General features: G+C 41.0%; 1 protein-coding gene across 4 annotated transcripts in view; it reads left to right on the plus strand.

Annotated features, from left to right (window-relative positions):
- Nucleotides 1-26935, plus strand: part of LOC144695942 (microtubule-actin cross-linking factor 1-like) — a 554471-nt gene that overhangs the window by 273136 nt on the left and 254400 nt on the right. For all 4 annotated transcript variants that reach the window (XM_078567039.1, XM_078567041.1, XM_078567037.1 and 1 more), the window contains 8 exons: nucleotides 7590-7751; nucleotides 10250-10354; nucleotides 12066-12161; nucleotides 14012-14137; nucleotides 16997-17149; nucleotides 18189-18343; nucleotides 19120-19246; nucleotides 20597-20780. In XM_078567039.1, the coding sequence (XP_078423165.1) occupies nucleotides 7590-7751; nucleotides 10250-10354; nucleotides 12066-12161; nucleotides 14012-14137; nucleotides 16997-17149; nucleotides 18189-18343; nucleotides 19120-19246; nucleotides 20597-20780 (1108 nt within the window). The remainder of the gene's footprint in view (nucleotides 1-7589; nucleotides 7752-10249; nucleotides 10355-12065; nucleotides 12162-14011; nucleotides 14138-16996; nucleotides 17150-18188; nucleotides 18344-19119; nucleotides 19247-20596; nucleotides 20781-26935) is intronic.

Here is a 26935-nt window from a genome sequence, read left to right on the forward strand (position 1 = left end):
AAACTACAATAAACAAGAAGTAACCAACGAAGAAAAGAAAATAAAAAGGCTGAAAATGACAACACTTACCAGACCTTTGGGACATTTCAACGAGACTGTTGAGCAGTGGAACTCCTACACTGAACGCTTTTGAGTTTTTTGCCTTTGCAAATGGAATTGAAAATGATAGAAAGGTGGCAACTTTCTAAAGTGTGATGGGAGCTAAAACCTTTGGCTTATTAAGAAGCTTGGTGAGCCTGACAAACCCGGCACAAAATTATATGTGGACATTGTAAAAGTCCTGGAGATGCATTTTTTCCATAAGCCACTTGTCATACCAGAAAGATTTAGGTTTCACAAAATAAACTACAAAGAGGGGAAACAATTGCACAGCATGTTGCAGTACTTAAGAAGCTCACTGAACATTGTGAATTCAGTGAAGTACTGAACAATACCCTCTGTGACAGGTTGGTCTGTGCCCTTCGTAGTGAAGCAATCTAGAAATGCCTCCTGACAGAGGCTAACCTCACTTTGCAGAAAGTCATAGAGATTGCAGTCTCCATGGAGCTGGCTGCAAAAGAAGCACAGCAGCTGAGTGCATCAACTTGAATGCATAACGTGACAGTTGAGCGTGCATACAAGATAGCAAGCAGCTGAGAAGGTTACCGTTGTGGAGAGCCTGGTTACCATCCATCTGAATGTTGGTGCAGAGACCTTGAATGCAGTCAGTGTGGCAAGAAGGGACACACTGTCCGTGTAATAAAAAAACAAAAAGTAGCAGTGAATCAGAAAAGAAAACCAGAGAAAAAGAAATCTGCAGTTTGGCATAACAAGAAAAATCTGCATGTCGTACAGCAGGAATGGGAGGACCAGAGTGACCGAGTCCGAAGAAGAAGAGCCCCTCCACATCTTGTCAGTGACAGGTGGTTCACAGGGCTACTGGGTAACGCTGCTGCTGGAGGGCCAACCAATACATATTGAACTTGATATAGGGGCAGCAGTTTCTCTGGTCCCAGATGCTGTGTACAAGGTGAAGCTTGAACATCTTCCCTTGACGCCTGCAAAAATCGTTCTGAAAACATATACAGGGAAATCTGTACCTATGATGGGCATAACGGAAGTTAAAGTGTAACTAAATGTACAGACTGCTAAGCTACTGCATTCAAGAAGGTTAAAGCAGTGCTGACAGATTCTGAGGTACTGATGCACTTTGACCTCTCCTTACCTCGGCAACTTGCATGTGATGCACCGCCTTATGGAGTTGGGGCCACTGTTTCACACACTGCCCTCAGACGTGGAGAGGCCCATAGTATTCGCTGCATGGACTTTAAGCAAAGCAGAGAACCAACGCGCTCAAGTTGAACACAAAGCACTGAGAATCATTTTCGGAATCCGGAAATTTCACCAGTACCTGTTTGAACGGAAATTCATGCTGCTGACTGATTGTCGGCCACTTACCTCAATATTCGATCCACTCTCGAACATCCCTTCTTTAGCTGCAAGCAGGATGCCGCGTTGATGTTGAGTGCTCACACATATGACATCAAACATTGAAAATGTACTTTGCATGGCAATGTGGATGGTCTTTCAAGGCTGCCCCTATCAGTCAGCCATGTGGACACTGCTCGGAAAGACATTTTCTACTTTACACACGTGGAGAACACATCCATCGCCTTAGTCCAAATCAAGAAGGCCACTTGAGTGGACCAACATTATCCAAAATCATGGACCTTCTAATGCATGACAGCTCTTCCCTGAACTTCCAAGTCTCACCTGACCTTCATCCTTATGTTTCCAGGAGGATGGAGTTATCAGTCACTTCAGGACGTTTGCTTTGGGGCTTGCGAGTTATTATTCCACCAACATTGAGGAAACCAGTGTTGGACCAATTGCATTCTGGACACTGGAATAGTTTGCATGAAAGAGATTGGAAAAAGCTACTTTTGGTGGCCTGGCCCGGACCAAAACATTGAAGCCAAGGCAAGATCCTGTTCTTGTCGAACTGTGAGAAACATGCCTCAATTGGCACTCCTCCACCCATAGGATTGGTCGGAAAACCATGGCAGCACATCCACGTCAATTTCGCTGGTCCATTTGAAGGAACGATGCTCATTCCAAATGGCCCGAAGTTTGAGTGATGTCCTCTACTACTGCTGAGAGTGCAATTCAAAGGCTGAGAAACGTTATGAGTTACCAGAATAACTTGTGACCGACAACGGACCTCAGTTTGTCTTGCAGGAGTTTGGGGATTTTTTGAGAAGTAGTGGAATTCATCACATCACCTCAGCACCATACCACCCATCCAGCAATGGATTAGCAGAGAGATTTGTTCAAAGCATGAAACACACTTTAAGATTGGCACAAGGGCATCCCTCCATTCAAAAGCGTCTGGACACATTCTGCTGACATACCAAAACATGCCACATGCTACAACTAAAGCATTTCCAGCATTCTTACTAATGGGACGGCAACTGCACGCTTGCTTTGATTTGCTGAAACCAACAAAAATACAACAAGTTGTGCAAAATCAACAGCATGACCAAGTGAAGAGTAGAGCAGAAAGATCAAAGCCGAGAATTTTCTGTTCTGGACAAGAAGTTCTAGGTCGTAATTATGCTGCCGGAGCTAAGTGGGTTCCTGTTACTGTGATTGCTCAGACAGGACCTGTTTTGTACATTATCCAAACTATAAATGATCTCACCTGGCAGAGACATGTTGACCAACTGTTGCCAAGTCAAGCACCATTTAAGGATACACCTCTTATGGAAGAGCCTGATTTTACCAGTTCGAGTGGGCCATCTCCAAACCAAGGAATGCTAACTCCAGTCATAGCACCTCAGTCTAGCTCGACTGAAGTTGAAGTCGTCTCACTTTCACCTGCACTAGACACAACTTCAAATTCTGCTACATATCCTAAATTGTCATCAATCTCCAATGAATATTACTCTGTAAAAGCACCAGATGTCTGCTGTAATCCACACCAGGAGAGAAGACCACCTGAGTGCCTGAGTTAGAGTTAAGGTGAACCCATGTGTTTTTTCGGGGGGCGGGGTCAGGATAATACCCAGGGTTCAGCCGGGAATAGAGGCAGCCTACCCTCTTTCCCTAGTTCAAAAAATGTTTTGTTAAACTGACATTCCAATAAAGGGGGAGGAACATGTTATGTACTGTTTGTCTTCTTTAGCTTGCTGTACTTTGCAAATCAGTACATTATGAGGTTGCAGAATCCATTTTGTTTCTTAGTTCATAAGAACGTAAGAAATAGGAACAGGAGTAGACCATTCAGCGCCTCGAGCCTGCTCCACCATTCAATAAGATCGCGGCTGATCATCTTGTGTTTCGATTTCAACATTCCTATCTACCCCCGATTAACTTTTGATTCCCTTGGCTAACAAGAATCTATCTATCTACCTCTGACTTAAAAATATTCAATGACCCCACCTCCACCATCTTCTGAGACAGAGAGTTCTGAAGTTGCACAGCCTTTGGAGAAAAAATTTCTCTTCATCTCTGTCCTAAAAGGGCAACCCCTAATTTGAAAACAGTGCACCATAGCTCTGGACTCAGCCACAAGAGGAAACATCCTTTCAAAGCCTACCTTGTCAAGGCCGTTCAGGATCTTGTATACTTCAACCAAATCACCCCTCACTCTTCTAAACTCCAGTGGAAACAAGCTCAGCCTGTCCAACCTTTCCTCATAAGACAGCCCACTCATTCCAGGTATCAACCTAGTAAACCTCCTCTGAGCCGCCTCCAATGCATTTACATCCTTCCTTAAATGAGGAGACCAAAACTGCATACAGTATTCGAGGTGCGGTATCATCAATGCTCTGTATAATTGAAGCATAACATCCTTACTTTTATATTCAATCCCTCTCATAATAAAGGATAGCATCCCATTAGCCTTCTTAATTACTTGCTGTACCTACACACTAACTTTTTGTGACTTGTACTACAACACCTAGGTCCCTCTGCACCTCAATTATGCAGCCGTTCTCCATTTAAGTAATACTCTTTTTTTTGTTCTTCCTGACAAAGTGGACAACTTCACATTTTACCACATTAAACTCCATTTGTCAGATCTTTGTCCACTCACTCAACCCATCTATATCCATCTGCAACCTCCACATGTCCTCTTCACAACATACTTTCCTACCTATTCGGTTGCTGAAGTAAAATAAAACGGAAGTTCTCGGCAGTACCAGTATTAAAAAGTGACAACAAGATTGAAAGGGGGAACAAAGAGCAAAGATATGAGCACAGAAACGCTAGAATCCAGAATGAGAGAAACACAAAATCTGCAGTCTGCTTTTTTACAAACCTTTGATGAATATTTAATTTGCATTTAGAACCTTAAACCTTTGTATTAAATAATGTTTGCTGTATTATTCAAACTTCTCTTGTTCCTGATTCCTGTGTTCCTTTTGCTGCTGCCATTCCTTCTGTTTCTGATTCCATGGTAGGAGCAAAGATTCTTTTCATTTTGTTGAGCGTATTGTTCCCTGTTTTTTGCTCTGATATAGAGGGTTCATCTGTGCACTGAAACTTGTGCTAGTGCCACACTGCACCAGTCAAAAGAGGTGAACAATGGTGGTCTTTCCTATGCAAACATTGAAAGCCAATATATTCTACAGACAAAATGTATTATCTAAAAACAAATTAACAATTTAATTACCTGGAAAAACTCAGCAGGTCTGGCAGCATCGGTGGAGAAGAAAACAGTTGACGTTTCGAGTCCTCATGACCCTTCGGCAGAACTGAAGTATAGTTAGGAGAGAGGTGAAATATAAGCTGGTCTAAGGTGGGGGGCGAGGGGAGAGAGAAGTTGAGGGTGGGGTGGTTGTAGGGATAAGCAAGCAGTGATAGGAGCAGATAATCAAAAGATGTCACAGACAAAAGGATCAAAGAGGTGTTGAAGGTGGTGATATTATCTAAGAAAAGTGCTAATTAAGAATGGATGGCAGGATACTCAAGGTACAGCTCTAGTGGGGGTGGGGTGGAAAGACTAACAAAGTATTAGTTGTAGATTTAAAAATAATGGAAATAGGTGGGAAAAGAAGAATCTATATAAATTATTGAAAAAAAAGGGAGGGGGAAGAAACAGGGTGGGGATGGGGGGAGGGGGAGTTTAAGATCTAAAGTTGTTGAATTCAATATTCAGCCCGGAAGGCTGTAAAGTGCCTAGTCGGAAGATGAGGTGCTGTTCCTCCAGTTTGCGTTGGGCTTCACTGGAACAATGCAGCAAGCCAAGGACAGACATGTGGGCAAGAGAACAGGGTGGAGTGTTAAAATGGCAAGCGACAGGGAGGTTTGGGTCTTTCTTGCGGACAGACCGCAGGTGTTCTGCAAAGCGGTCGCCCAGTTTGCGTTTGGTCTCTCCAATGTAGAGGAGACCGCATTGGGAGCAAAGAATGCAGTAGACTAAGTTAGGGGAAATGCAAGTGAAATGCTGCTTCACTTGAAAGGAGTGTTTGGGCCCTTGGACGGTGAGGAGAGAGGAAGTGAAGGGGCAGGTGTTGCATCTTCTGCGTGGGCATGGGGAGGTGCCATAGGTGGGAGTTGAGGAGTAGGGGGTGATGGAGGAGTGGACCAGGGTGTCCCGGAGGGAACGATCCCTATGGAATGCCGCCAGGGTGGGGTGAAGGGAAGATGTGTTTGGTGGTGGCATCATGCTGGAGTTGGCGGAAATGGCGGAGGATGCCCCTTTGAATGCGGAGGCGGGTGGGGTGATAAGTGAGGACAAGGGGGACCCTATCATGTTTCTGGGAGGGAGGAGAAGGCGTGAGGGAGGATGCGCGGGATATGGGCCGGACACGGTTGAGGGCCCTGTCAACGACCGTGGGTGGAAAACCTCGGTTAAGGAAGAAGGAGGACATGTCAGAGGAGCTGTTTTTGAAGGTAGCATCATCAGAACAGATGCGACGGAGGCGAAGGAACTGAGAGAATGGGATGGAGTCCTTACAGGAAGCGGGGTGTGAGGAGCTATAGTCGAGGTAGCTGTGGGAGTCGGTAGGCTTGTAATGGATATTGGTGGACAGTCTATCATCAGAAATTGAGACAGAGAGGTCAAGGAAGGGAAGAGAAGTGTCAGAGATGGACCATGTGAAAATGATGGAGGGGTGGAGATTGGAAGCAAAATTAATAAATTTTTCCAGGTCCCAACGAGAGCATGAAGCAGCACCGAAGTTATCATCGATGTACCGGAGAAAGAGTTGTGGGAGGGGGCCGGAGTAGGACTGGAACAAGGAATGTTCCACATACCCCATAAAGAGACAGGCATAGCTGGGGCCCATGCGGGTACCCATAGCCACACCTTTTATTTGGAGGAAGTGAGAGGAGTTAAAGGAGAAATTGTTCAGTGTGAGAACAAGTTCAGCCAGACGGAGGAGAGTAGTGGTGGATGGGGATTGTTCGGGCCTCTGTTCAAGGAAGAAGCTAAGGGCCCTCAGACCATCCTGGTGGGGGATGGAGGTGTAGAGGGATTGGACATCCATGGTGAAGAGGAAGCGGTTGGGGCCAGGGAACTGGAAATTGTTGATGTGATGTAAGGTGTCAGAGGAATCACGGATGTAGGTGGGAAGGGCCCAAACACTCCTTTCAAGTGAAGCAGCATTTCACTTGCATTTCCCCTAACTTAGTCTACTGCATTCTTTGCTCCCAATGCGGTCTCCTCTACATTGGAGAGACCAAACGCAAACTGGGCGACCGCTTTGCAGAACACCTGCGGTCTGTCCGCAAGAAAGACCCAAACCTCCCTGTCGCTTGCCATTTTAACACTCCACCCTGTTCTCTTGCCCACATGTCTGTCCTTGGCTTGCTGCATTGTTCCAGTGAAGCCCAACGCAAACTGGAGGAACAGCACCTCATCTTCCGACTAGGCACTTTACAGCCTTCCGGGCTGAATATTGAATTCAACAACTTTAGATCTTAAACCCCCCATCCCCACCCTGTTTCTTCCCCCTCCCTTTTTTTTCAATAATTTATATAGATTTTTCTTTTCCCACCTATTTCCATTATTTTTAAATCTACAACTAATACTTTGTTAGTCTTTCCACCCCACCCCCACTAGAGCTGTACCTTGAGTATCCTGCCATCCATTCTTAATTAGCACTTTTCTTAGATAATATCACCATCTTCAACACCTCTTTGATCCTTTTGTCTGTGACATCTTTTGATTATCTGCTCCTATCACTGCTTGCTTATCCCTACAACCACCCCACCCTCAACTTCTCTCTCCCCTCGCCCCCCACCTTAGACCAGCTTATATTTCACCTCTCTCCTAACTATACTTCAGTTCTGCCGAAGGGTCATGAGGACTCAAAACGTCAACTGTTTTCTTCTCCACCGATGCTGCCAGACCTGCTGAGTTTTTCCAGGTAATTCTGTTTTTGTTTTGGATTTCCAGCATCCGCAGTAGCTTTTAGCTTTTTGTTTTTAACAATTTAATTGGCAGTTGTGTAGCTTGCCAGAAATATTTCTTTCATATTAGAAGTTGACCTTAGCACAACAATGGTTATACAATTAATTGAAAGTCACACTTAATATTTTACTGTTTTCTCTAAAGTGTTGATCACTGACTAGGAGATAAATGCCTTATTTATTTTCCTTAGGAAACCTCAAGATTGCGTATGAAACACCTGATCAGCCTGCACAATTTTGTATCAGAAGTGACATCGGAGCTCATCTGGCTGAATGAAAAAGAGGAAGAAGAATTAGCTTATGACTGGAGTGACAATAATACAAATATTGCTGCAAAGAAAGAATATTTCATTGTAAGTTATATGTTAAGGGTTTCATAGTATATCCTTTTCCAAAAAATTTTTGCCTGACTTCCCAACCTAATACTTATTTGTTTCTTTATCCCCTCTCATTCCCTGGCAACAGTTCTGATGAAATAAAGAAAGCTGAAAGCTTGTTCATTGGGCTGGACTAGTGTATGGTTTCTATTTTCTGTCAACTCTTTCCTAATGCAGTTGGCTTGACAAGTGTTTCCATAAGCAAACCCAGCCATGCCATGGCTTTGGGAATTGTGATCATTTTAATTGGAAGCTGACTCTTCTATATTACTTTGGACTTGTTAATTTGGGCGGACAGCTGCTAGGAGTGGGACAAAAAAGTGGGGCACTGACCTCGAGTACACTTTTGACAACAGGGAAAATGAGCTATTGGAACCAAGCTTATGGAAAGTTTGTGATTTGCACTATGTTTACACAGATATAGATGCACCAAATTTTAGTAATATAAATGTATTCATGAAGATGGAAGGAGTTTGGGCTGGGAAACGCTTATTAATACATTGCACTCAATTGCAACTTCAGATCCTTCCTAGGGTTATTACTCTATTGCAATACAGAGCTTTTACCATTTCTTTGATGATAGTTTAACTGCATTCTTAAAATCACACACTTCTTCCATGGCAATGACTAATTTTTGTGGCTAACTTAAATATCACAGAAAAAAATTGATGTTCAGCTTGTTGAATTGTCTCCTGCATGCTGATTTTTACATATGGTTTAGACCGTTTTCATAAGAGTAGGCGCACTCTATCTGTTCATACTAAGTAAGTTAATGGATTCATGGGTGATGCACGCAGGTTTGGACTTGATGCCTCTTGTGATGAAGTTGTGAAGATGAAGCCATCTGAAGAATTACTAAGCAGAAAAAAAGCATTGCGTTTATATAACATCTTTCATGGCCACTGGGTGTCCCAAAGTGCTTTACAGCCAATTAAGTACTTTTTGAAATGTAGCCACTGTTGTGATTTAGAAAATGCAGCACCCAATTTGCACACAGCAAACTCTCAAAAAGCAATGTGATAATGCTCTTCTTTGAAATAGTGCTGTGGGATATTTTATGTCCACCTGAGAGAGCAGATGGGGCCTCAGTTTAATGTCTTTTCTAAAGGATGATGCCTCTGACAGTGCAGCACTTCCTCAATACTGCACTGGATTATCAGCCTAGATTGTTCTGCTCAAGTCCTGGAGTGGGACTTGAACACACAGCCTTCTGATTCAGAGGTGAGAGTGCTACCAACTGAACCACGGCTGACACATGAACAGAGGTGATACTTTCCAGCCATCTCATGCACCCCAAAATAGCAGTTGTGGCGAGGTTAGAGATTAATGTAGCACATGGTTCACAAAGACAAAAAAATGGCCCAAACGTGGGGATGAATAGAATTTTTTAACAAGTACTGATACAATTGCCATATGCCAGTTTAATTCTGTGAAAGTAGAAAGATTCAACCAAGGTAGCATTGTTTCTACCAGTTCACTTAATCTGACTACTAGCGCACATTAGTAAGAGAAGATCATAACCACCTCTCTGCTGAACTTGATAGCATAATGAAAATATTAACTTTTATATTTGTAAAATAACGACAGGTTGAAAAACTGTAACAGGTAATTTGTGACTGTCTTTAAGAGAAATCTTAATTTGTGAAGCAATGAGCAAGTCTTTGTCACCATTAGTTATAATATCAGCAGAGATTTGCAATCTGGGGCAGAATCGAACAAAGCAGGTGGGCATAAAAGTTGCAGGTGGGCTTAAGCAACAGGTATCCAATTAAAATAAAAGCAAAATACTGCAGACGTTGGAAATCTGAAACAAAACTAGAAAATGCTGGAAAAACTCAGCAGGTCTAACAGCATCTGTGGAGAGAAAAAACAGAGTTAACGTTTCGAGTCCGTATGACTCTTCAGAGCTCTGAAGGGTCATACGGACTTGAAATGTTAACTCTGTTTTTCTCTCCACAGATGCTGTTAGGCCTACTGAGGTATCCAATTAAGGTAAGTAAAAAGCCAATTGCAAGAGACTGACTGGAGGCTGCCTGAAGCTACCATGAGGCAGCCTCCTGGCGGCAGACCGAGGAGGCCAATGCTCCAAGCAGATTTTAAAGCCTACTTACCTGCCGAGCCACAGTGGAACCCACAGATCACCTGAAATTGTTCCCCCTCCAAATTGATGAAAATCAATGCTGGGTGATTCTCCAAACACTGGGTGGGTTGGGACCCCCATTTGGCCCTGACACCAGGGTGCCGACCCAAAATTGTGCCCCTGGTTTCTGTCACAGGGGAATCACTTGTTCTTTGTTCTTGTTCCTCCCATTTGCTGACTTGATTATAAATCCCAAGATTCTGCACTACTGTTGTATTTCTTTTTCCTTCAGAGTTGTTTATACTCTGTCTCTAAGCACCTCAGTAGTTGATGTGATCGTTAAAATAATTGAGCGAAGGTTGGTTAAAAATAACTCTCATCATATCTCCTTCAGGAACTGAAGAAAGAACTGGAGCAAAAACAGAAGGTTATCAAATCCCACCAGGAGACTGGAGAACATCTTTCACTGAAGAACCATCCAGCCAGACAGACAGTTGAGGTAATTTGTTCTGCTAATATGAAGTTTGACAATTGGTTATTGAAATCTGATTTCATGACAGAAGTAAGTCTGAATTATATCTGCCTCTGTTGTTCAATCCCTTATGTAGTTAACTTATGAGACTACCAAAGGCTGCTTCAATCATGCTTAGTTTTTAATTTAAAAATAACGGTAGTTGTTCCCTTAGTTATACCATCCTGAACTCCCAAGAAACTGCTTAAACCCCAGTTTCATTTGCATTCACTTGCTGCTTATTGCCTTGGTTTTAACAAATCCCAGCCAGGATATAAAATAGGAGCGGTAGATTTTGGCAAGATTAATTTTGTTTGCTGAAGATGCATCACCTGTTAATTGATTGTGGAACAATGCTAATACTCATAACCTCGCTAATATGATTAGCAGCATCGTTAGATTGGGAGAGGAGGGCGTGCATTCAGGGTTGAGGAGTCAGGTTGCTTATGATTGTGGCATTTAGATCTTTCGTACTGAAGGGTCTAAAAATGGGAATAAATTATTTTTGGCATATTTTCAGTAAATTTCCAAGAATAGTTATTAATAAGCATAGTAGAAAAATAAGACATTTTACCATATTCCCCAGTTGTAAAGGACAAATATTTTAATGTAGAGCTTCTAGTCTTCAGATTTACAAAAGCTTGCATTTAATTCTTTTGACTATAGAAATGTTATTCACTGATTTATATAGAGTTGGGGGATAAGAAGGTAGTTTGAGCAAGAATGAAAAGAAAGCATTGTTATTTTTTAAAAAGGTAAAGCGTAAACTTTCATAATTTGTACTTTACAAGGATCTTGAAATTCAATTAAAAGTAACAAAGTAATAGCAAGACAGTTACATAAGATCTATCCCTGCTTGCCTTAGTTGGTAGCACTCACATCGTCTAAACAGTCATTTTGGTGCAATGTATGCTGCATTGTTAAATGCATAATGTTTCAAAGAGATTTCATAGCAAACAATGCAGCATTCACTCCTTAAATATTCTAGAGGGCCTTGGGGGAGATGGCGTAGTGATCCAGAGACCCAGGCTAATTTTCTGGGAACACTGGTTCAAATCTCACCATGGGAGCTGGTTAATAAATGTGGAATACTAAAGCTAGCCTCAGTAATGGTAGTCCTGAAACTATCATCGATTGTCATAAAAACCCATTTGGTTCACTAACGTGCTTCAAGGAATGTAAATCTCATGTGATTCCAGACCCACAGCAATGTCGTTCACTCTTAACTAGCCCTCTGCAATGGTGTGCAAGCCACTCGAGGGCAATTAGGGATGGGCAACAAATGCTGGCCTTACCAGTGACACCCACATCCCGTGAAAGAATAATTTAAAAAAAAGTCCTGACCAACGTTGCATCCTCAATCAGCCCTGCTGGGAAGAAGAAGACACAATAACTGGTTATGCATCTCCTATGCTGTTTGTGGGATCTTGCAGTGTCCAATTGGTTGCCATGTTCACTGTTTAACAGTAGTGGCAGCATTTCAGAAAGTAGTTTGTTAGTTCTGAATTACTTTGAGATGGCCTGACCAGATTATAAGTTCTATTAGGGAAGGTTCAAGTAGTCGGAACGATAAATGCATAGGCATTCTTGTCTAGTGTAATAACAAATGATGCAGTTTGTTTATACTGTGGGGTAGTTGCATCACAAAAGTACTTAAAGCACTATTCATATTTTGACTAAACACTTTGTTGCTTCCAAGGCATACAGTGCAGCACTTAAGACACAATGGCACTGGATCAAACAGCTGTGTTGCTGTGTGGAACAACATGTGAAAGATAATGCTGCTTACTTCCAGGTAAGACAAACTTGTATAGTTAAAATAAACATTCTGACTGTGGAGATCTATTTGTACAAATAGGTCGCATCCCATTGAGGTAAATCTGTGTATTTATTACTGAAATATTTGAGCTGTTTTGTTTAAACTAAGAGTTTAACGGGTCCCTGTTGCTGTTGGGTAGGATTGCTGATCAACAGCATATGTTGGAAATGCACGAGAAGCTGCCTCTGATTTCCCAACTATTCAAGCCACAAAATTCTCTGCCAGCATTGTGGACTTATTAAAAATGGCCTGTTTTGGCTGTTCATAGTAAATTACAGTGAGTGTTCAGCAAATTAAGCTGTTCTTTGCCACTATAAATTAGGATTTAAAGAGCAGTGAGCTACTAGCAAGATTTCAGCCATTGCTGAACTCAACTCATCAGCAATCTTGTTGCTAGCTTCAATGGGGAGAATATTACTCTGGTTACTATGTGCAGGAATATTAAATGAATTGAAGAAGGTTATATTTATAATGTTGCTACAGAGAGTGACCAGTGTGATTCACTTCTCCACACAAGACTATAGTGTGGCTTTGTACAGCTCTTCCATGAGTATTACCAGCATGAACTTAATATCTTCAAGAGGGGATGAAGATGCCTGATGCATTGTTGCTATCTTCTTTTGTTTTTTTTTTTCTGGGCTGGGTCTTTCTACATCTGCTGTTTCTCTGGTCATTGCTAGTTCTTTAATTATTTGTTATTTCTTCCTTCAAGTCCCAACCACTGACTTCTGAGACGAACAAAACCTGGATCCCAAGCAGGAGTCTGATTGTCTTCAAAAATATACCTTCTCATGTTTTCTCTCATCTCAGCATATGTTCCATAGGCACTGGTAGCTTGTAAATCAGATATTCTTTTCTCACCACTTTTCTCTTCTAAAGGTGTTGACTCTTTTGCAGTGATTTTGTCTGCTGATCTCCATCCTATGCCTCAATTAAACAGTCATAATTTATGTATGAGCCTATGCAATGAGCATTGATAAACTATTCAACCATGAAGGGAAGCACAGGCAAACTTAATCCTATGCTCCACCTTGGTTTAGGCTACTGAGTCATGAGCAGAACACCTGGATGATTTTCCTCTCCCTGTCCCAATTCTACTGTGGCCAATTGCAAACTTCTACTGCAGCTCCAAGAATCAAATTTCAATGTTCTAAGTATGAGAGGTCCATTTACTCACTGAATCAACTTGTTGAGTCATCAGTAATGATGTATTGGACATTTTCATAACATTCTTGTCCATTTGTATTCTAAACCTTTTAAATTTTGTGAAGTACAGAAATCTGATGATATTTGGAACCTTGCCAAATGTGGTTGGATTTTATAGCAGTTATTATATTGCCTTTTTAATAGAACATACTGTTAACATTCTTATGCACAGATCATATTCTTTAGAAAATGAAGTTAAATTATTGTTAGGTAAAGTTTTACTTTTATATTTTCACCTCCCATTTACAGGCTGTTTGCAACTATGCATTTTAAACTAAGATGGGCAGAATGAATCCTTCAACTTTCCATCATTGTTTAGTCAGTTATATGCACAATTCGTTTGGGGCAGGCTGAATAATGCAATTCTTTCCCTTTCCTCCAAGATGCAACTTTTCACTAAGGCCACTAGATGAAGCAGAAGTTCAAGAACTCATTAAATTTGAGATTAATTAATTTGTTAGCAACCTTATATAGAAATTCATTTTCTACAGGTTGGATTTCTACATTATTAATTCATATCTTATCTTAGCTTGGAGGTGTTTGGGAAAATAGTGTCTTCTGTTTTATCCATTCTCACCCACTAATATATATATTATTTGTGTGTTCTTGCTGTCTTGCAGTTTTTAAGTGATATTAAAGAAGCAGAACAATATCTACGGAACCTACAAGAGACAATAAAGAGAAAATATAAGTGCGACCGGACCAGTGGCCTGTCAAAACTGGAGGATCTACTTCAAGATTCCATGGTATGGACAGAATCATGCAGGCTGGACATGAATGTGAAACTAGCCTTTTGATAATTGTCTTGTTTGAAAATTGTTTGGTGTTCAGATTCATGGAAGATTGCCTTTTATCCAAAGCCTTTCATAGAAGGATTTGAATTAGACAGTGATACATAAACCTGGTACACAATTTTGAACTTGGACATCTTGAGCATCTCAGGGTGCCATGCATATGGCAAGTTGCCAGGTGCAAGTTCCTCCAACATGGCAGATAGCAGCTGAATAGCAGAAGAAGAATAACAATTGCTGAAACTGGTTACTTGGAAACTAGGTATAAGAAATGCATTTATATATACAGGGTTCAATGTCTACCATTATTGGGTTGGAGAGAGGCAAACAACTGCTTTGAAATTCCACACCTGCCCCTGGTGGAACAGCCATTTGATGAGTTGTCTTGTATGTCCATACTGTGGTTGGGAAGATGGTATTTGTGTTGTCACACATTTGATAATGTGTTCTTCTACCCACCATGCCACTCATGAGCAGCTCCTGGTACCCATTAAGGGTTTAAATCCATTCTTATCAGCTATCTAGCAACAACTGGTGACTAGCCTCTTCACGTGTGGTAATGAGGCTTTTAAAGTCACATGATGATAAATTATCATGGCTGATAACTGGGTCAGAAACCACGATGGAAGGCTCAATTATCTGATACTGGAGCAAGGCCAAGTCTAAAGTTCTTCACAATTAATGGTGTACTATCTAATGGTTTAATGGCTTGGTTCAGAAATAGAATTTACAAGAATGGACCTGTCACTGGAGGCTGAGGTTCTTCCCTCTCTGCTCAAGATAACCCTGTAAGCTATTGCCCTAATGAGTAGGCTATTCATAGATAGACAAGCAGTGGTACATTTACCAGTGCTTCAATCAGGTAAATTGCACTTTTTATATTGGCATTGGAGGCAGCCCAGAGAAGGTTCACTAGGTTGATCCCTGGTATGGAGGGATTTTCTTATGAGGAGAGGTTGAGTAGGTTGGGCCTGTACTCATTGGAGTTTAGAAGAATGAAAGCCAACCTTATTGAAACATAAGATTCTTAGGAGGTTTGACAGGGTAGATGCTGAGAGGTTGTTTCCCCTTGTGGGAGAATCTCGGACCAGAGGGCATAATCTCAGAGGAAGGGTTCGCTCATTTAAGACAGAGATGAGGAGGAATTTCTTCTCTCAGAGGTTAACGAATCTGTGGAATTCTTTACTGCAGAAGGCTGTAGAGGTTGGGTCGTTAAGTATATTCAAGGTTGAGATAGACAGATTTCTAATCGGTAAGGAATCAAGGGTTCTGGTAAAAAGGCAGGAAAGTGGAACTGAGGATCATCAGATCAGCCACGATTTCATTGAATGGTGGAGCAGACTCGATGGGCTGAATGGCCTACTTCTGCTCCTATGTCTTATGGTTTTACAGCCAAACTCCCTCAAGTTGTGCGCGTTTAAAGGCTCCTCATCTTTGCCAACATGTACCTATGTGAAGTGTATCCCCACAGAAAGAGAGTCTGCACTTTACATAGGTCAAATAGAATATAGATTTGTCTGTAGTTTTATCTGCAGGTTCTTAAACATTGTGGTAATTTTCCATATATGCTAGATCCTCAGATAATTACATAAATTTTTCCTATGTTTGTGACATACTGATATCCTACAGGCATCATTTTTCCAACCATATTTTAGTTGGGGAAGGAAGCATATAATAATTCAAGTGTATTGCACTTTTTTGACCTCTCTAAAATGACTGGATTAAAACCAATGCACTAAGATAAACGCAAAATACTTGCCGATGTTGGAAATCAGAAATAAAAACAGAAAATGTTGGAAAAACTCAGCAGGTCTGGCAGCACCTGTGGAGAGAAACAGAGTTAATGTTTTGAGTCCGTATGATTTCTTCAGCGCTAAAGAGAAGTAGGAATGTGATGAATTTTATACTGTTTAAGAGGGGGTGGAGCAAAATAGAAGGTCTGGGATAGGTGAGAGCTAAGGAGAAATTTGACAAAGACGTCATTGGCACAGGACAAAGGGAATGTTACTGATAGCATTAAAGGCTAAAAAAGGTGCTGATAGTGACATAAAGGTAAGATAGTATCTGTATTTGTCAAATTTCTCCTCATCTCCCACCTATCCCTGACCTTCTATTTGCTCCACCGCCTTTTAAACAGATTAAAATCCATCACATTTCTACTTCTCTTTGGCTCTGAAGAAGTCATACGGACTTGAAACATTAACTGTTTCTCGCTCCACAGATGCTGCCTTACTTGCTGAGTTTTTTCAGCATTTTCTGTTTTTATTTAAAACCAATGCATTTGACCTACTTGATGTTTATCTGTAACAATTGTGGATTAATCTATAAACTACTTTGTGTTCATTTCAAGTTCTAGAACTTTAGATTCTTGTAAGTACTTACTACTTTGAACCCCTTCCATTTTACAATGAAATTCAGACTTATTCCCTCTCCTTTTGTGTATTGTATCACTATGCCCTCTAGAGGAAAGACAGGAAATAAATGGTTTTGTGAAAATCTGTAACCTTGGGTATCATCGCAATTAAAATTCAGTTTATAAATCTGCTTTTGAAATGTAGGTGATATTTTAACCTGGTTATAGATGGTATTTGAAGAAAATATTTTTTCTCTTTTTTTAATTCAATAAAATCACTGTTGTAATTTTGACTGTGTAACTCAGCATGTCTTTAACCTGCCCTAGCAGAGTGTATGTGACAGTTCATTCCACATGTCAATCTTCCAGTTTAACAACTTAGATGTGCTTACTTCATATAGTGCAAGTTATCACATTGAATATTGTGATTTTTGATTTTTGACTATAACTTTATTTTGAAGGACGAAAAGGAACAGCTGATCAAGTATAAGAGTTCTATAGCAAGTCTTGTTGGAAGAGCAAAAACAATCGTTCAGTTGAAACCAAGAAATCCAGATAATGCCATAAAAGCCACTATCCCTATCAAGGCTATCTGTGACTACAGGCAGATTGAGGTATGAGCTCTGCACCAGTTCTTAGTAAAAGATTGAAAAGGGAACAAAAAGCTGAGTTACTTTTGGCAATGTGTAGAGAGCGGTATTAAATTGTATTAAATACAGTCTCCATGTTTAGCCTTGGATGGCTGGCACCTAGAATTGACACTGACATCTTGTTCTTGTACTATAAGTTTACATCTCTGCAGTGTTTTATTAAGTAAGAAATTTAATGAATTTTGCAAACAATTTTTTTATCCCTATTTCCCCACCCCCTCCCTGCCCTGTCTCTGTTATTTCTCATGGGAGCCGCTTGGCACCATGCAGCATCCATCAGCTGGGAAGGTTAAAGGGTCTGGGCCGCAGTCAACACTCCATAACCACTGTCAATATCACTTCGGAATTGGCCAGCAGGAGGTACGTTTTTAATGGGGTCATCCAACCATGCCAGTGTTTCCCTCCATCAGAGAATGGTGCATTGCACCTTGCAAGACATTTTTTATACAACTCGACTTGGAAATATCATTCCCAAGCAATGGTATATGTGCTTTAATAACTGCAACTATTCAAAACCCATGACCATCTGGTTGGGGCATAGATATTCTACTTAAAGTAAAAATTCTTTTATTTATAACTCACATAACAGCTTCATAATGATCAAAATTTAGCGCTGATTTTATTTTGTCACATGACTCATTCCTTATTTCCCCAAAAAATTAAGTAGCTGTTTGTAAATTTCTGGAAGTCTACAATCAATAGGTCATGGATTGTCTTGATTTTTTTTATGGGTCAGCACCATAAGAGCACTGGATTCCTCCCAAAACTTTACATTCATTATTTATGCACAAATTCTTCTCAGAATCCTTGAACCAGCACCTTATACGCAACACCATTCAATCAAGCAAGTGAAGAACTTAAATTCTAGCTTTTCATTTTCCATTTAAGTGAATGGGCATCTTGTAAGTCTGAGTGTGCTTCTGCTGATGCCATGGTAAAATGAAATATAGATATGTATATATTAGAAAAAGTACTAGAGTTATAACCTTGTAATTATTAATAGATTACTGTCTGTAAGAATGATGAGTGCGTTCTGGAGGATAACTCTCACCGAACCAAGTGGAAAGTTATCAGTCCCACCGGGAATGAGGCAATGGTTCCATCTGTCTGTTTCACAATCCCTGCACCCAACCAAGAAGCCATTGACACTGGCAGCAGGTAGAGAACATTTCATTACCACAATTTTATGCAGTTGTTTTGATCATGCCATCTCATTGCAGAATACAATCTAATTGATAGAACTCATTTCAAAAATGAACTTTTTTAATATAATCTATTTAGGATGAATTGTTTGCATACAGCAATAATGTATTGTACCATATCAACATTTTATAACTTTACCTCTTTTATATAGGAATGAGAATATTTGTTATATTAAATGGTGTCTTTCTAATACCATTCAGAAAAGATTTGAAATTTATCCTAAAGAACATACTTGCAGTGGATTTGTTACGGTTATGACACTTATGTGTATTTGAAGGATAACTAAGTCTAACCCGAATGACACATGCCTTCAAATGTCCATTTCAAGTTAATAATTTGCTAGGCTGTTCATTGGGTAAGCCATGTCATGCAGGCTGCACTTTGCTTGGGTATTACGTCTGTGGTGTAATAAACGAGTCCATGACTGATGTACTTGTATTTTGACCCTTATAGGCAGCCTAGTTCTTTGAATTGAAAGTTGACCCTCTTTTCTACCCTTGTTTTCTTCTAGATAGAATGTACCTTTTAAAAAGTCTGCAATTCGTTAAAATAATTCTGTTATGGGTCTGCCATGTTCAACCATTTTAGCGGAGCATACCATGAGTGAGAAGTTTAAGTGGATGGTAATACCATTCAGATCTCAATATGATCTTGTCCTGCTGTGATATAAAATTTATGATTGTTTCTAACTTGATTTTGTACTCTCATACTTCTCTAATTATGTGTTTCAGAGTTGAACAAATGTATCAGAATGTTATGGCTCTGTGGCACCAGCTACACATTAACATGAAAAGTGTTGTGTCCTGGAACTATCTAGTGAAAGACATTGAAACCATTCACTCTTGGAACAAAGAAACCGTATGTATCTACTGGTTTGCTAAAATGTTGTTGTCAAAAGCTTTTGAAATAGTACAAACCCATAACTGTTGTGTAGCAGAATAGTGAAGTGTTAAGATGGAATTTACAGACATATAGCTCAAGTTATTGTAGTTCATTGTAGCCATGACTGATATAATCCTGATAGAAGTTCCAAAATGATGAAAAGCTCCACACATGAATGCAGTTCGCTCTTGACTATATTTTTTTAATAGTTTTTTTTTACTTCGTAGAAATATCTTTTGTAAAATGCATCTCACGTAGGGTTGTGTATATGAATTATACATCTAGAACTCTGAATAATTATATGGCCCAAATTTTCCAATTTTAAAGATGGTGAAACTGTCAGCATTTGTAATCATTACTCTGTGAAACTGACAGCAGCAACTGGCATTCATATGCACCTGATTAAATGCAGGAATTCATAAGTTGCTGTCGGTCAATGATTTCCTGCTGTTCCACAGGATGCGCTGCTGAAGTCCTAACAGATGGAAGTGAATTAGAGATCGCTGAATTTACATGAACTTCTATTTTTATGCGAATATTCTTGCTGCAAAAGTCCTTGAACGTTATACCTTGTTAAAAATATCTGGGTTCTTAATGGTGTACTAAATCATAACTACTGGTGAATAACCTCACCAGCCCTGAAAATCTATTATATTCCATGATAATTGTATTTTTTTTTGTAGTTTGTTTGTGATTTTTCAGCTTCCAACTTTATCCCATGTGTGTGTCCTGATCTTCATTTCACATTCTGTAAAATTACAAAAAGTAAATTATAAAACCTCCTTGTTACTTCCTGGTTTGCTGTCGGTAAGAATTCATCAATGTTATTGACTGCTTAGCCTGCTAGATGACATCGCTGTTGCTAGACACCAGAGATCCCCTATAGCTGCTGTCAGAATGAAATTAACATTGAGAAAGATGAAGACCAAACCACATAGCTTTCCAGGCCTCCTTGGGTAGCTTTCTTCCAGGTCTGTGGTGGGTGCTGTCACTTCACTGCTGACTGTAATCCAGGCCTTCATTTAAAAAAAACTCTTAACCAATGTAATTAATATTTTACAGCACAATAGCTAGAATGATTTGTACTTTACATTGTTTGCCTCTATAAATTTCATTCGAATTTTTAATTGAAACCAGCAGTAATATTTAAATAGCATTGTTACCATAAAACTTACGTACAGATCATTATGTGAGCTGAAAGCTTACAAAGCCAAACTGGCCAAGGGAGGCAGTAACCTCTGCAGACCTGCTAACAGTCTAAGCATTAAAATTATTGATCATAGATGTGTACCGAATTTAGACAACCTCAATACTTTTTCATTCCAGTTTAAAACTCTGAAAACAAATGAGCAGTCACAAGTCATGAAAAACCTCCAAATGCATTATGAGGATTTCCTTGAGGACAGCCAGGAGTCTCAGGTCTTTTCCATTGCAGACAGACTACGGTTAGAGGAAGAGGTGGATAACTGTAAGGAGCATTGTGAGAAGCTACTGGTATCCATGGAAACAGGTCAGTAAAAAGAACACAAAACAAGAATTAATATGCCCTTGGGTCAGGGTCTTCAATGCAATTATTTCATAAAAAATAAAATGTAAGAGCCACGTCTTGGAAGTAACAACAAGTGTCTTTGAAGCATATATCCTAGAGGCATCACAAGCTGCATTTCATGAATTGGATTTTGATAAACCATTGGTCATATTCCCAACAACTGACAACTTTTGAAAAGCAAGATTGTGATTAGTTGCTGTAAACTAAACAGTTTAATATCAAGAGCAATATTGGTAGCAATCTTGTACATATAAAATAATGATGCCAATGCTATTACAGGTGGCTAAACGTCCCTTGAAAGGGGGTTTGATGAGGTGTATGTGGTGCTACTGGAAGCAGATACAAGTGGTATAATTGTCAGAATCAAGGGCAGTGTTGTACTTCAATGTCTCCTATTCCCAACCAAATAGCAGTCTCCAAAGCAGATGCCAACTCTTATCATTCAAAGTATATTCATAGATTTGTATAGGATAGTATACTCAGGTTTAATAATTAACTGTTTTATTTTGTTCATGGGATGTGTGTTGCTAGCGAGGCCAATGTTTATTGCCCGTCCTAATTGCCCTTGAGAACTTCTTGAATCACTGCAGTCCTTGTAGGTACACCCACGGTACTGTTAGAGAGGGAGGTGAGGATTTTGACCCAGTGCCAATGAAGCAATGGCATAATAGTTCCTAGTCAGGGTTATCTGTGACTTGGAGGGAAACTTAATAATGATGCAATACCCATTGGACAATATATGGAATGCCCTACCTGTTCTCCTGTCTCTTACAAATAAAGCATGACACCAGACCTGTGTGTACAGGCTAAAAATACTTGCTCAAATTTATCTATATGTAGAATATCCATAGAAGTAGAATGACATAGCAAAATATAGTAGTGTACCATCTACAGCAACTTAGCAGAGCTTCTTGGCAGCACTGCCCAAGCTTGTGACCACCACCACCAAGAAAGGCAAAGGCCACAGGCCAATAGGAAGCCACTACTTCCAGGTTCCCCTCCAAGTCGCACACCATTCTCACCAGGATAGGTATCACTTTTCCTTCATCTTCACTGGCTGAAAGTCTTTAAAGTCCCTACCTAAAAGTATTCCAGAAGCATCTTCAACACAACGACTGCTGCTCTTCACGTCAAAGGCTCACCATCATCTTCTTAGGAGCAACAATAGATGGGCAATAAATGCTGCTTTGCTGGCAGTGTCCACAACTTAAGAATGAATAATGAAAACAAGCTAAAGCCACACAATAAAGACCCAAATATATATAAAGTCCGCAAGAAAGACCCAAACCTCCCTGTCGCTTGCCATTTTAACACCCACCCTGTTCTCTTGCCCACATGTCTGTCCTTGGCTTGCTGCATTGTTCCAGTGAAGCCCAACGCAAACTGGAGGAACAGCACCTCATCTTCCGACTAGGCACTTTACAGCCTTCCGGGCTGAATATTGAATTCCAACAACTTTAGATCTTAAACTCCCCCTCCCCCCATCCCCACCCCGTTTCTACCCCCCCACCCCTTTTTTTTCAATAATTTATATAGATTCTTCTTTCCCCACCTATTTCCATTATTTTTAAATCTAAAACTAAAACCTTGTTAGTCTGTCCACCCCACCCCCACTAGAGCTAGAGCTGTACTTTGAATATCCTGTCTTCCATTCTTAATTAGCACTTTTCTTAGACAAATATCACCATCTTCAACACCTCTTTGACCCTTTTGTCTGTGACATCTTTTGATTATCTGCTCCTATCACTGCTTATCTCCACAATCACCACACCCTTAACGTCTCTCTTCCCCCCCCCCCCCCCCCCAACCTTAAACCAGTTTATATTTCTCCCTTCTCCTAACTATGCTTCAGTTCTGCCGAAGGGCCATGAAGGCTCGAAACGTTAACTGATTTCATCTCCACCGATGCTGCCAGACCTGCTGAGTTTTTCCAGGTAATTCTGTTTTTGTTAAAGCCACACAATGTTCAACAATTGAAGTAGAATCACACCACAAGATGTTGGTAAAGTTTTTCTCAGAAAGGTATTTTAACCTTTTGAAAATGGTCTTAGATGGTGAATCATGTATCATGGCCTGGGTTTTATAATAGTAATGATGGTGAAACCATCAGCATTCTCTGTTACTATATGAAACTGACAGCAATTTCTAGAGTCCACACAAGCACAGTTTTTTTAAAAAAACTCTTTCATGGGATGTGAGGGTTGCTGGCAAGGCCAGCATTTGTTGTGCGTCCCTAACTGCCCTTGAAGAGGTGGTGGTGAGCTACTGCAATCCAATAGAGGGCGGCAGTGGGTAGTGACTGAGAAGCATTCTGGGAGAAGTCAGCACAGTCACTGCAACTCAGAAGGGGATCGAGAAGAAGGACCCCTGCACTCAACAGGAGGAAGAGCATCCAATAGAGGGCGGTAGTGAGTAGTGACTGAGAAGCATTCTGGGAGAAGTCAGCGCAGTCACCGCAACTCAGAAGGGGATCGAGAAGGACCCACTGTCAAAGAACGGAATAGCCTCAAACATTACATTGCTGTAGTGTTTCCATCCCTCCCTCCTCAAATCAAAAAAAAGAGAACTAGAGAGGGAGAGGCAGTACCTTCAGGAGTGCACTAGACCTGCAAGGGACACTCTTCCGAAACTGGATTTTTTTAAAAGCAGCTGATTGGTCGGTAAATCCTGGTGAGTTTTATTTTTCAACCTATTAAAGTAATTCATTGCTTAATACTGAGGTAGGAGCTTAAAAAATTTTTTTTAAAGTATAGAGTAGTACTGTACAAGTATAATTAGTCAAGAAACAAGGTTCCTAGCTAACATAAATAAGGCCCTGGGCTAGCGTATTTTTTTTTTTTAAGGGAGTAACTAGCTTAATCGAGAGGGATGTCATGGCAGGAGAACTCAGACCCATGATATGTTTCTCCTGCAGGATGTGGGAAATGAGGGATGCTTCCAACATCCCTGGTGACCATGTGTGCGGAAGGTGTGTCCAAATGCAGCTTCTAGCTAACCAGATTTCAGAGCTGGAGCTGTGGGTGGACTCATTGTGGAGCTTCCACGATGCTGAGCAAATCGTGGATAGCACATTTAGCATGGTGGTCGCACCGCAGGTGAAGATTACACAGGCAGAAAGGGAATGGGTGACTATCAGGAACAGTAAAAGACTCAGGAAGGTAGTGCAAGAGTACCCTGTGGTCATCTCCCTCTCTAACAGATATACCGCTTTGGATACTGTTGGGGGGGATGGCCTCTCAGGGGAAAGCAGCAACAGCCAAGTTCACAGCACCATGGGTGGCTCTGCTGCTCAGAGGGGCAGGAGGAAAACAAGTGGCAGGGCTATAGTGATAGGGGATTCAATAGTTAGGGGCACAGACAAACACTTCTGTTGCTGAAAACGTGAATCAAGGATGGTGTGTTGCCTCCCTGGTGCCAGAGTCCAGGATGTCACAGAGCAGCTGCAGGACATTCTGGGGAGGGAAGGTAAACAGCCAGTGGTCGTGGTACACATTGGTACCAACGACATAGGTAAACTAAGGGATGAGGACCTGCAAGCTCAGTACAGGAAGTTAGGAGATAAATTAAAATGCAGGACCTCAAATGTAGTAATCTCAGGATTACTCCCAGTTCCACGTGCTAGCGAGTACAGGAATAAGAGGATGGACCAAATGAACACGTGGCTGAAGAGATGGTGTAGCCGGGAGGGATTCAAATTCTTGAGGCACTGGGACCGGTTCTGGGGAAGGTGGGACTTGTACAAACCGGACAGGCTGCACCCAGGCCCAGTGTCCTTGCGGGGGCTTTTGCTAGTTCTGTTGGGGAGTATTTAAACTAGTGTGGCAGGGGGATGGGATCCCAGAGTAGGATCAGATAGGTCAGATTCAGATCAGAAAAATGGAGGTAGAACATTTGCTAAGGACGTTGTGATAGACATGGAGTTACAGGAGAAGCAAAGTTTAAAAAGTTTCCAGTAAGGGAAATTGATGGGGTTAAACTGTTTATACTTCAATGCAAGGAGTATTACAAACAAGGTAGATGAGTTAAGGGCACAGCTAGACACATGGCAGCAGGATGTCATTGCTATAACGGAGACCTGGCTAAAGGAGGGACAAAACTGGCAGCTTAATACCCCTGGTTATAGAGTCTTCAGACACGATAGAGTAGGAGATAAAAAAAGGAGGCGGGGTAGCACTAATGGTTAAAGAATCAATTCCAGATGTGAGAAGGGATGATATACTAAATGGGTCAACAAACGAGGCTTTATGAATTGAGCTTAGAAATAAAAAAGGGGCAGTCACACTACTGGGAGTATACTACAGACCCCCAAATAGTGAAAGGGAGATAGAAGAACAAATATGTAGGCAAATTTCTGCTTGTAAGAACAAGAGGGCAATAATAGTAGGAGACTTCAACTATCCTAATATCAACTGGGATTCAAACAATATAAGGGGCACTGAGGGAGAAAAATTCACGCAGTGTGTCCAGGAAAATTTTTTCAACCAATTAGTGACAAACCCAATGAGAGGAGATCCAATTCTAGACTGAGTCTTGGGGAACGAAGAAGGGCAAGTGAGTGAAGCGATAGTTGGCGACCATATCGGGGACAGTGATCACAATTCAGTTAGATTTAGCATTACCATGGAAAAGGACAGAGATAAGGCAGGAGTAAAAGTCTTGAACTGGGGGAAGGCAAATTTTGCAGAAGTGAGAAGGGACTTGGCTGAGGTGGACTGGACAGCGCTGCTGGAGGATAAAACAGTGGAAAACCAGTGGGATGCACTAAAAAGCGAGATCCTAATTGTACAAAGTAGACATGTCCCCTACAAAAATAAGAGTGGTACTGCCAAATCTAGACCTCCCTGGTTGTCTAGAGGAATACAGGGGAAGATCAAACAGAAAAAGAAAGCGTACGATAGGCACAAAGAACTAAGCACTGCAGATAACCTAGACGAATATAGCAAGTGCAGGGACGAAGTAAAAAAAGGAAATAAGGAAACCAAAGAGAGGGCATGAAAAAAGATTAGCAAGTAAAGTTAAAGATAACCCAAAGATGTTTTACCAATACATTAATACTAAAAGGTTAGTTAAGGAAAAAGTGGGACCTATCAGAGATGAACATGGAAACTTGTGTGTAGATGCAGAGGCTGTGGGAAGGGTTTTGAATGAATATTTTGTCTCCGTGTTTACAAAGGATGTAGATATAGTAGTCCAGGAGGAACACTGCGAGATATTGGACGGGACAGTCGTAAAGAGAGAGGAAGTACTCGAAGGGTTGAAATCCTTGAAAATTGATAAGTCATCAGGCCCAGATGGATTATTTCCGAGGCTGCTGAAGGAAGTCAGGGAGGAGATAGCAGATGCTGTGAGGATGATTTTCCAATCTTCACCTAGATACAGGGGAGGTACTGGAGGACTAGAGAAATGCAAACGTAGTTCCATTGTTTAAAAAGGGATCAAAGGAAATGCCAAACAATTATAGGCCAGTTAGTCTTACATCGGTGGTGAGCAAATTAGTAGAATCAACCCTGAGAGATAGGATTAACTGTCATGTGGAAAGGCGTGGACTAGTCAGGGATGGTCAGCATGGATTTGTTAAAGGAAGGTCTTGCCTCACACATTTGATTGAATTCTTTGAGGTAGTGACAAGAAGGTCGTGCAGTGGATGTTGTGTACATGGATTTTAGCACGGAATTTGACAAGGTCCCACATGGCAGATTGGTCAGGAAAGTAAAAGCCCATGGGATTCAGGGTAATGTGGCAAACTGGATAAAAGGTTGGCTTTGTAACAGGAAACAAAGGGTAATGGTCGATGGATGTCCTTGCGAATGGAAAGTTGTCTCAATTGGTGTTCCACAGGGCTCGGTGTTGGGACCCTTGCTGTTTGTGTTATATATTAACGATTTGGACGTGAACGTGGGGGGCATGATTGGGAAATTTGCAGATGACACAAAGATTGGCTGAGTAATGGATAGTGTAGTGGATAGCCATAATCTCCAAAACGATATAGATGGGCTGGTGGAGTGGGCGGTAAAGTGGCAGATGGATTTTAACATAAAGAAGTGTGAGGTCATACATTTAGGGAGGTCAAACAGTTACAGGGATTACACAATAAATGGGAATATACTAAGAGGGGT

The sequence above is a fragment of the Cetorhinus maximus genome, chromosome 21, assembly GCF_964194155.1.
Source record: "Cetorhinus maximus chromosome 21, sCetMax3.hap1.1, whole genome shotgun sequence".
NCBI classification, from domain to species: domain Eukaryota; kingdom Metazoa; phylum Chordata; class Chondrichthyes; order Lamniformes; family Cetorhinidae; genus Cetorhinus; species Cetorhinus maximus.